Source organism: Peromyscus maniculatus, chromosome 6 (assembly GCF_049852395.1).
Source record: "Peromyscus maniculatus bairdii isolate BWxNUB_F1_BW_parent chromosome 6, HU_Pman_BW_mat_3.1, whole genome shotgun sequence".
Classification (NCBI taxonomy): Eukaryota; Metazoa; Chordata; class Mammalia; order Rodentia; family Cricetidae; genus Peromyscus; species Peromyscus maniculatus.
This window is the reverse complement of record NC_134857.1, coordinates 87,994,022-88,005,045: the sequence shown is the minus strand read 5'-3', so window position 1 is coordinate 88,005,045 and position 11,024 is coordinate 87,994,022. Positions and strand designations below refer to the sequence as shown.

General features: G+C 56.3%; 1 protein-coding gene across 1 annotated transcript; it reads right to left on the bottom strand.

Moving 5' to 3' along the window:
- Alx3 (ALX homeobox 3) lies at positions 1–10,454 on the bottom strand. Its single transcript, XM_006979525.3, has 4 exons — positions 10,129–10,454; positions 4,722–5,041; positions 1,458–1,586; positions 1–1,093 (listed from the first exon to the last, which is right to left on the bottom strand). Exons 1-4 carry the CDS (start codon positions 10,403–10,405, stop codon positions 785–787), a joined length of 1,035 nt encoding a protein of 344 aa, XP_006979587.2. The 5' UTR covers positions 10,406–10,454; the 3' UTR covers positions 1–784.
- Between the last annotated feature and the right edge of the window lie 570 nt (positions 10,455–11,024).

The following is an 11,024-nucleotide window of genomic DNA, read 5'->3' as shown; positions in this document are numbered from 1 at the left end:
TAGAATGAAAAACACCACTGTGTTTATTACTACAAAACAAAAGCATCTTTACAAAAATAGGGATCCGGGTCTCAGGGGCTCAGAGATTGGGGGGAAAAATCTGTTTTATTTTGATGGACATCCAATATAGTTTCTATGGCATAGATAGCTCTGGCCCTGATCCCATGAAATTTAATGTTTGGCGAAATTTCTTCCCCCACTTGGGGAAAATGACTCCACAGTATGTTAGTAGACTGGGCACAGGGCAGAAAGAAGTGAGGGATGCTTGGGGGCAGAGGAGACCCCCACCTTTTATTAAGTTGACCCTAGCCTTCTGGGTACTGTCAGCTCCAGGCGCTGAGCGAACGCCCCCTGGTGGTAGAAAGGCAGAAGTGAGGCGAGCCCTAAGTGCCGTGGAGAGCTCCTCCCTGTTCAATTAGCAGCCTCCTCCCATCCTCCTGGGCTGGATCCCAGGAGTTAGAAACCGTCTTGAGGAAACAGGGCATCGTCTGTCACCTTTTCTCTAGCCCAGTTTGAACGAGGGGACCCAGTTTATAACTAAGAATCGTTCTGCCTGCTTTGAAGTCTCTTTCTCCTAGGCAGCCCCACCTTATCTTAAGAGCTAAGGTCCTGTAGCCTGTTCCCTGAAGGAGGCTGAGGGTCCCAGCTCCTCTCCCAAGCTTCTGGAACCACCCCGGATATGGAGGCAAAAGGGTTTGCTGTCTGGTGTCCAGGTAGAGATGGGTGAGGAGCAGGCGAGAGCAGGAAGAGGAGCGGGCAGCTCAGTCTGTGTCCAGGTAACCCATCACGTGGTCCAGTTCAGCAGGCTGGGGGGCTCTTTGGGCTTCACCCTGAGCGAGACGAGGCTTGGAGACTTGTAGTCACCATCCGGAGAAGGCTCAAAGCTGTGCCCTCCCAGGGCAGGAGGGAAGCCATGGATGGAATAGATGCCAGGGTGGGCTGCCGGGGAGGCTGGCACTCCCATGAAGCCAGCCACATTTCCATGGGAATGGGAGTATGGAGACATGCACGGAGAGGGGATGCCCTCTGGAGACATGAGGCAGGGCCCCCCTGGGCTCCCAGACCCTGGACTGGGCCACAGGGAATTCTGCAGCTGAAAAGAGACAGAAAAAGGAGGGCTATGAGCTGCTTGCCCCAGAAGCTGCCTGCCTTGCCGTGGTGGCTCTCTCCTTGTCCTTGAAACCTCAGAAGCTTTCTAGAAGTCTCCACTAGGTCCAGGGTCATCCCTCCTACTACTCATACTGGCATCCAGGATGTCCCCACCATGGCTTCTCAGAACTATCCTTTCTTCCTTAATTCTTCCATGTTCTGTATGTATCAGAGTCGGCAATGGCCCTGCTCTCAAGAGGAAGAAGTGATTTGCCCACATTTCACAGCACCCAGATGCTGCAGCTCCCCCTCCCCCAGAGCACATGTTCTCACTGGCAACCCCACAGGTCAAGGACCAAAGGTCTCACCTGAGGATGGCTGTCAGTTCGGGGCAGCACAGAGATGTCATAGGCAGTGGTGAAGGGGTTCCGCCCCTCCTGCATCTTCCCATAACGCTCCCGCTTCCGCCACTTGGCTCTACGGTTCTGGAACCAGACCTGGGGACCATTGGGGAGGGTTAAGGGATGCCAGAGCAGCCCTGAGGACTGGAGCCTGATGGGTGAGGGTAATCACTGAGTCCTCTCCTGGGATCTAGAGCCAAGCCAGGAAATCCCAAGTGGTAGGAGCTTAGAGATCCTCACTCTTCCCAGGGCCAGTGGAGCCTGGGAGAGGCCCCATTCCAGAACAGTACTATTGGCCCCCAGGACCCCAGCATTGCCCAGACTGAGTCACTCTCTTCATCTCCAGCCTGGCTAGGTCTTGTCGGTGTTTTAGGGGAAGGGGGCTTGTGGGCTCAGGACACCTCCTAGGTGTGCCAGTGTGTGGCATTAGTCTGGTTGATCCACCTGTAGCATCCAGTGAATCAAGGCATTCCTATTCAGTTAAGGCATTCCTGTTCAGGTCATGGTCCTGTTTAATCCCTCAGTGGCTCCTTGGAAACCCTGACCTAGAGTCCATTTCCTAGCAAGGCTCCTTAGGTCTCTACCCTCTCCAGAGTCTTAGGTCCTGGCAGGCAACAGCACTTCGCTCTTCCTAGATGCCTCCCAAGCTCCCACCCACCTCTCTTTTAAGATACCTGCTGTGGTTCCTTCCCACCAGGGAGTAAGTTTCCCCTTCCTGGACTATCCGTCTCTTCAACATATCCTCCAGGCTGGCTTCTTCTAGAATGTTCTGACCTTTCTCAGTGCACTCGTCACATTTTGTGCCCATGCTTTGTTCGGGAGTCTGCTTCTCGATTATTTATGAGTTCTTGGCAGGTGAGGGGTCCTGTGTCTTATACATACATATCTGAGCATCCGTGTGATGAATACGGCATCCTATTTCGTTTATTTGCATTGGTGGTATAGATAGTTTGACTTATTTCATTGAATGTCGTGTCCGCTATGGGACAGATGTTGGTAATATTGAAACCAAACCAAGGTGGGTGTAATGACACACGCCTGGAATTCCAGAACTTGGAAGTAGAGGCTAGAGGATTAGGTGTTCAAGTCCAGCTTCAGTCACATACTGAGTTTGAAGCCAGTCTAACATACGTGTAGCCCTGGCAAAATATGAACCCAAAACCAAAGCCAAAATGAACCACACACAAACCATCACTGTTTTCTAGGGATCCATCCAGAAATAAAAATAGAAAAAGCTGTGCATGTGTGTACATGTGTGTAAAACCCCACTACCCTGTTTGGGCTGAGGACATCCCTAGCCCTCATATATTCCTTTCTCCATGGTCACCTCTACTCACATAGGCCAGCACCTTGATAACTAAGAGGCTGTGCGTCCCCTGTTCTCCTAGCTTCCAGGTTGTTGGGATGCCCAGGTAGGCCTGGCCAAGGTTAGGAGTGTCCACCGTGAATGCCCTTCTCTCTCCTCGCCCTCCTCTTTATTGGGAATTACTTTCCTGTCTCCACCCACTGCCCCCTGGAGCCTCTCCACTGTGGACCTCTGCCTGGGCTTGGGACTTGCCTCTCCACTGTCACATGTGTGTTCTTAATTAGTCCTCTTCATGGGGTGGGGTGTATGCTGAGTATCATGGTCCTGTCAGAGAAGAACCTCCCTATTCTCCAGGGCCCTGGTGGTAGAGGAGGCTTCTGGACTGGGTTTGGGAGTCCCATGGCTACTCTTGTATTCCTCCAGGGTCCAAAAGGACGAGGAGCTAGGTCTGGTGGCGCATGCCTATAGCGTGTGTTATTGCCAGCACTCAGGAGGATCTTTAGTTTGAGGGCAGCCTGGGCTGCTAAATGACTCCAGAGACAGTCCGGGTTCTAGAGAGAATGAGACCCTGTTTCAAAAACACCCCCAAAAAAAGTTAAAAGAAAAAGAAAAGGAGGAGGAAGAAGAAGGAGAGGGCCTAGGAGAGGAATGAGGGAGGTGTCCCCCCCCCACTATGCATTTCCACAGGGAAAAACAATTCAGACACCACCCCAACACAGCATTCCAGAGCCTCCCTGTTCGGGACTTCCTTAGCTTATAAAATCTGGGGTTGTTCCCATAGCTTGGAGAACTTGGTGAACAGTCATAGAAGACAGTTTTAGCTGCCACCTAGATGGGACAGGAAAGCATGGGGACACAGCAGAGGAGGGGAACCAGCTTTGGCCCCTCTCTGGTTTGGGGTCTGGCTGTCAGGCCTGCTTTTGAATGATGGTGCTGGCTTTGGTCGAGTGGCCTGTGGGGCCCCACAGCCTGTTAGAGCTGGCCCTTAGCATCTTCTCAAGTCTCTGGAAAGGCCCTGTCCTGGGAGGGATAAACAGTTTCACTTCTCTTCCCTCACGGAGGAGAGGCAGACTCCTCTGCCAGGGCGGTGACCTCACCTTTCTCTAGAACCCGGAATATCCCTTCCAGGGTCTCCTTCTCTGGCACTGGGAAGCCTGTTCTAACTAAACCATGGATCAAAGCAAGGCCACAAGTGACCAGTCTTCCTCTTAAGCCAGACTCATAATGAAGGTCCTTCCCATCCCAGTCCTGCTAGTCACCTCCATGTTCTCTATCACTTCTAACATCCACCCACCCTCTCTCCTGCTTCCCCACTGGCTGGGTTCCCCGATGGGACACGGTGGTCATAGCCAAAGGCCCTGAAGGTTGGTTTCTGTACAGAAGAGCCTGTTGGAGTAGGGAAGGGTTCCTGGTCAAGTCCTCCTAACTAGAAGCTGGTTGTTGGCTCATGATGAGCTGACACATCCTTCGGTGACCTTCCCGCTCTTGCCAGCCACCTCAGAAGTAGCACTGATGTATGCTCAGCACTCACTTCTAAAATGCTGCCCAACTGGGGACCCTCAAAGATTCTCTGGCTTGCTACTGGTAATTCCTTTTCTAAAAGTGGGCAACAGAAACACCAAATCATCTGGCTAGCTAGTAAATAATAGAGGACTCCCATACAGATATTTGGACTCCAAGAGACCATCTGCAAATCTATGCCTAAGCCTTGACCCAATGATGTATTTCATTAGAAATAGAGAAGAATCTGTAGTCACAGTAGAGCTGAGCGTGAAGGGTGAGCTCCAAAGGCCGGCCTCCAGGAGGACCTGGCCAGGCTGGCTCTCTGAGACACTCATGCCCACCTCTCCTAGCTCTTCCTTGATCTGGTCCATGGCCCGAGTGGCTGTGGCGGCCAGAGATTCTGGTGCCCACTATGGCCTCACCTGTACCCGGGCCTCAGTCAGGTCCGTGCGTAGAGCCAGCTGCTCCCGGGCATACACATCAGGGTAGTGGGTTTTCTGGAAGACTTTCTCCAGTTCTTCCAGCTGGAACGTGCTGAAGGTCGTGCGGTTTCGGCGCTTCTTGCTCTTGCTCTTGGCCAACTCCATGGAGTCAGGCAGTCCCGGGGAAAGAGGGACGACACGCAGGCTGGCCAGGCAGGGACCCGGGGAACCTTGTACATTAGAGGGCCCGTCTCTGGGACCCCCTCGGCAATCCGCCGGCAGCTGGGGGAAGCTGGCGGCTTTGGAGGCCTTCTCCTCAGCTGCAATGGAAAACACAAAAAGGAGGATGGAAACCTAACAGGGGGGTTTTGTGGGTGAAATAGAGGGAGGGGAAGAGCACTGAAGCCTTAGTCTCCTCCTCCTCCTCCTCCTCCTTCCCCTTGTCTTCCTCCTGGCAGCCACCCTCCCTGGGAGCCTGGCATTCAGAGGCCCTGCCTGCTGAGCCTCCAGCTGGGGAGGGGGCCCTAGGGAACCATGTTCTCTGTGGTCTGGGCAGATCTTCTGGGGCCAGAGGGGGGGTTCATTTCGGGGAAGTGCTCTGTGGTGGTGTCTCCCACAGGGTGTGGAGGTGCCAGGATTGGCGCCACAGCAGGGACTGCCACCGGGGCAGGGCCCAGAGTGGGGGCAGGGGTTAAGGCTGGGGTGGTTGACATCTCCCACCCCTTCTAGAGTGCTCCCTTGTTCTGGCTGGGCCGGCCTTGGTTCCCAGGCCCTGGGGCTCATGCCTCTGCTACCAGAGCCAGGCAGGCGTGGACAGAGATGCATAGACCACCTCTGGCTGGTTTCCCTGTGCCTCATTCTTTGAAGTCCAAGTCTCACATTAATATTAATTTTCCCAACTCTGAGGTATGAAGAGCAAGCTGGGACAATGCTGATTCCATAGGAATTACCTGCCTTCCTTCATCCCTAAGTTGTGGTGTCAGGGCAAGAACTTAAGCTCCAGCTTAAGAAAGGTGGAGGCCAGATAGGCTGTGCTTGGGAGGAGTTCCGAGGGGCCAGTACCACAACTCCCTTTCCCCATTACCCCCAGCAATTCCTGCCCCTCCCACCTCAGGAGCTTCCTCATAACCTCCATGAACAGGCAGTGAGGGAGGGCGCCATCGCCATCCCATTGCAGGCTGGGAACAGTTCCCAGCAGCCTCACTCTGATATGCTCTCCCTCAGGAGCCCCATCTGACTGACCTGGCATGGTGAAAAATAGGTCACCACCATCATCCCCCACCCTTCCCCTCTGGAAAAGACCCCCAGCAGTGTCCCCATAAAGTCCCCCATCAGCAGTCTGCTGGGATGGAAGCCATGACAAAGAGGACGCCACAAAGACGCCCTGCTGACTCAGAGGGCCCCTTCTTTGGCCCCAGGCCCATCTCCAGTGGGGGCCTGGCCCTCAGGAGGCCCTGCTAGCTGGCACCAAGAAGCAGTTCCTTCCTGGAGACTTAATGTCCAGATCAGAGCTGTGAATGTGTGTGTAGAGGAGCACACTGAGTCAGATGAGTCCCTATCTGGAGGGCAACTTGGGTTTAACCCTTTTCAGCTGGAAAGCGGTCGATGACCCCCTCAGGACCACCTAGGCTGTGAAATAAGCTTCCCATGTGTGTCCTGAAGACCTAGGACGGTCACCCAAGGCCTGGCCTCTGGCAGCACCAGCGTGTAGCCACAGTCTCCTCCATGACCCACAGGCAGCACAGGGAGGAACCGTACTCCGGTCCTTACTCACATTCTGCTCCCCATCGTCGCATTTGGCTAGGAAGGAGGAATCAAAGAAGTCGACCTAAATCTTAAGAAATTGTCGGAGGGCGTCAGGAGCTTGGAATGGGCCACCCTGGAGATATCAGGCCCTCAAAATGGCCTGGCAGGGAAGAACCTTGGGGTCTTGGGTTCTCAGGGAGGTGAGGGTGGACTTCAGGCAGGAAATGGGTGAGAGGCGCTCAGGGCAGGAGCTTAGAAGTTCTGACCTCACCACACAGAGCTCCCGAGGTCTTCTCTTCCTTGACTCCAGTGTCTGTTCACATAAGAGCCGGCTCACAGGAAACAGTCCGATCTAGGGCCCAGCCACTTGCTTTCCTGATCTTGAGCCCATTAGCTTATAAAGTCAAGAGATCAAAACCCAGCAGAGCAGCTACCCCTCCAACCGAGGCTAAGCCTGCTGACCAGTCCTCTCCGTGTGACAGACAACTGCTTCCCCTCTTCATAACTGTTTCCCTAAAACCTTCCTGATCTAGTGGGAGGACTCCAGGGCCAGGGCCACTTTTCAGAGATCCCCAAGCAGCTTCCTGAGTAATCAAGCCTAAGGAGAGCAGAGACAGAATGGGAGAAATGGAGAGAAGCCACCAGGAAGGTGTCCAGGAGTGGACGCTAGCACTTTAAACTCTCTAGGGGAAGGTCGTTCCCTTAAGGAGGGCCCATTTGAGGCTTGAACTATTATCAGTTACTACAGCACCCTGGGGGGGGGTGGTGGTCCAGAGAGAGTACTCAAGTTGGTTGTTGGTCACTGGGAGCCTGAAGCAAAGTGTAAGGAGTGTCCTGAGCCTGGACACCTGCAGGAATGCAAGAGCACTCTGAGTGAAAGCCAGGTGCAAGAACCAGGACCTTTACTGAACCATCAGGGGGTCAGGATTCTTTATCTTTGACCTGGCCTTCAAACCTGTGCATCCCTGACCAGGGAGAAGCGCACCACGGCCCTACCACATGCTGTCTCAAGCCACCTCAAGCTTGGTTGGTGAGCAGCACCAATCCTGGCTGCTCCTAAGTCCAGATTGTGGCATCCACTGTTGTCACATAATCAGCCACCTGGCTTTCAGCATTTACAGCCGCCTTGCTCTAAGGTGAGCTCGTTTTCTGTCCTCACGCTGGGGTCTGCAAATGAGTCATAGTAGGCTCTGAAGCCTGGGCTTCCTCAGCTCTGACCGTAAGAAGCTCCAAGCTCCGGGACACCAGCGAGGCGGTGGTGTTCTCAGAGGTTGTTAGCCAAGGACTTAAATTCTCCCTGATCGGCGGCCGGGTCTTAGGGCTGTGGATCTCAAGTGAAGCAGGTGGGCAGAACTCCAACAGGAGTCGTTTCCAGAGGATTCGTTCCCAGGTCCGAGTGCCAGGCTTAGGGCCAAACTGGCAGCCCCGGAGGAACCGGAAGGAACCATCCCTGCACACACAGGTATTACTCGAGGAGGGTGCATGGGTGGCTGGAAAGGATGAAACGAGGCCCGCGTCGGGAGAAGGGCAGGGCGCTTTCTGCAAAGTGCGACCAGAGGCAGCGGGGATGCAGACGCCGCCGGGTTGAGGAGAAGAGATGTGAGCCAGACTCGGAGCGCAACAACCGGATCTCAGCAAGGACTAGCCAACGCTCCTCCGAGACCAGTAGTTTAAAGATAGGGACATTGATGTGTGTGTGTGTGTGTGTGTGTGTGTGTGTGTGTGTGTGTGTGTGTGTGTGTTTGTTTGGGGGTCACCCTTACTGAGGATCCACGTACAACCAAGACCAGAACTGAGGAGTTTCAATCAGGGCTTCGAGAGGGAGCAGTGGCCAGGATCCCAGCCCAGGCTCGAGCTCGCTGGGCTGCGCCTCCTTTGCGTTTGGCCTGTCCCCGGCACAACCCAAATCATTAATTTTCCTATCTCATTTGTTCCTATTTGGTGTGCTCTATCCCTTTAGGAAGTACCCTCTTCTTTCGTTTGTTCTGTTCTCTCTCCCTGTCTTTTTCTTCCTCTTACCCGCTTCGTTCGATCTGCTGTTTGCTCTTTTCGTTCGTCCATTCACTGCCTTTCGTTCTTCTGTCCGCCCCACCGATTGTCTTCCCGTTACCTTTGTTCTTCAACCTCTAACCCGTTGTTTTGTTCAACGTCCTCATCTCCCTTTGGGTTGCTGCTTTCTTTCTTTTCTTTTTTTTAACTGTCTTTTACTTTTTTTTCTTTCGCCACTTTTCGTTGCGAGAACAGACTCGCTGCCCGCTGCTTTTCGACAGGCGCCCAACCCCTTGGCTGTCCAAGAACCGGAACCGTAGGTGCAGGATGCTGTGCAGCGGCCGGCCGGGATGCTGGACTGTGGGGTGGGTGCTGCCGGGTGCGACACCGACCCAAGCGGGTACCTGTCCCTGGCGATGCTCTGGCCGCTGCGCGGATGCCGCTCTGGCCGCTGCGCGGATGCCGCCGTCTGGCAGGGATCAGAGGAGCCAGGCCAACTGCTTCTCATTAAGTCCCAACTGTGGTTTTTATCAGGAGAGCCTCTTTCAAAGGGCATTAGACGCGAAGCTCCGCGGACTTGCTCATTTCCTCCGATGACCCCAACACACCTCCCGGGCCTCCCCTGCACACTCCCAACCACCCTGACCGGACGAAGGCCGGAGCTGCTAGCTGCCCAGCCACTCCGAGGAGGCTGGTGAGGCGCAGGCGATTGCCGCATGGGCGGATCTCCAGAGATCCAGCTCTGAGTCTGGGCCGCGAAATGTGGCAGCACACAAGGGGTGGGCGTGGGCGCCGAGACTCTCGTGGGTCAGCGGGTATAGTGGGCGGCAAACTAGTCTTGCCAGGCCCAGCCATTCAGGCACATTCTCAGATAATGGCACGGGCTACCCGCTTTCGCACACAGGGCACTGTCCCCGGAGCGGGAGGCGCCTTGGGGTTTAGGACTGTCCAAGGCCGCTTCCGACGGCTCAGAGGTGGAGATTCGGTGCCAGGATGCCAACTACAAGGAGGGCGGCCATCCCCGTGCGGGAAGGCCAAGTTAGTCTGAGGAACAAGAGCATAATTATTCGATCTTGACAACGGTCCCACGCACCGAAATGCATCAGCCACCGCTACTCCGCGGAGCGTCTAACGGCCACGGCGGCACCCTTTCCTGAAGAGGCTGGGCCCGACTTGGAGAGCTGGGTAAGTCCAGGCCGCAGCCCTTCGCTGAGTCCAGCTTGGCCACTAAGTCGAGACACAGCCTCTGCGCCCTCAACGGACGCCAGACACAAAAGCCGAGCTCTTCTCTCCCAGCGTCGAGGCCCAGTTAGGCTCCCGGGCCCTCGATCCAGTCCCCGCTTCTGGGTCGGTGGCAGCAGAGGGCCGGCTCCAGATGAGCATGATCTCTCCTTTCAGGTTCTGTCGTCTTCGGGGCCGGAGTGGGCCCAAGATCGTGACCACTCAACCCTCCCTTGACCTCCCGCCTCCCGTTGCCGCCGCGCCGGGAACACGACTGTGCCGTCCCCACCGCACTGGCCTTGCCTGCCCAGGCTGGTAGCGATCAGGCGAGGGAACCGTGGGAAATGAGAGACGGGCCCAAGGTTGGGAAGCAGGAAAGCGGGAGAGGGGGGTCGGGGAGACGAGGAGGGACCGGGAGGAGGGAACGACACGGGGTCGGGCTGCGCGTTACCTTCCGCGGGGCCCTCGTAGAAGTGGCCGCCGTTGAGCACCGGGCCCGGCCCGAGGTCCTGCAGGTACTTGGCGGGCGGCTTGGCCGGCTCTGGGAGGTACGGTTCCAGGGGCCCGCAGGCCGGGAAGCGGCTTAGCCGCGGGCCGCGGGGTGGCGCGGGGTGCAGGTGAGGCGCGGCGTCGGGAGTCCCCTGGGGGCCTGGAGGCTCGTCCCCCGCGGCCGCGTAGGGACCCGCTGCCGGCCCCACCGCGAAAGGCGCGCAGCGCTCAGGGTCCATGCCGGCTCCGGGCGCACAGGCCGCCGCCGGGGCTCCGGGGCTCCCGCTACCCGCGCGGCCTGTGAGCGCCTGCCAAGGGGGAGGGACCTGGGCTCGGGGGCGCGGAGCCCCCGGGAGCGGCGCGCGCCGCGGGGGGTGGGGGGCAGGAGAGGGGGCCGCGCCTCTGACTTAATGCTGGAACTATCCACGTCACGTGCGGCCCCCGCGCGGGTTAACCCCTCTGAGCCCAGGAAACCCCCTGGTTCACCCCGAGCCGATATCACAAGCAGTTGGAGGAGAGGAAGAGGAAGGCCGCTTCCTTTCGAGGGCAGGATCCCCTTTGTCTACCAGTTCGGGTGAGTCCTTGGCTCTGAGCTGCACCCTGAGTCCTGAGATCCATCTTAGTGGCTCTTGTCCCTGGAGAGGTGAGGCAGTGTGGGTAGACGCCCTCCTCCAACATTCTCTCTGAGGCCTGATCTGACCTCGTCCTCCTCCGGCGGCCTGAGAGGAGAGCCCCCCACAGTGGTTGAGCTACAGGTTTCCCGGCTCTTTTTGCTGGTAGCTGGAGGAAAAAAAGCAAGCACACCTCTCTTAGACACTTGTTTTGCACAGGCATATCAGTGATTGGACACTGTGGAAA

What these genes read in the sequence shown, in the direction of transcription:
- Alx3 (XM_006979525.3), bottom strand. Translation starts at nt 10,405, where the DNA reads ATGGACCCTGAGCGCTGCGCGCCTTTCGCGGTGGGGCCGGCAGCGGGT. An exon ending in TGACTGAGGCCCGGGTACAG is followed by an intron (nt 1,587 to 4,721) that starts GTGAGGCCATAG and finishes AATGGTCCCCAG; the next exon opens with GTCTGGTTCCAGAACCGTAG. An exon ending in GAACTGACAGCCATCCTCAG is followed by an intron (nt 1,094 to 1,457) that starts GTGAGACCTTTG and finishes GTCTCTTTTCAG; the next exon opens with CTGCAGAATTCCCTGTGGCC.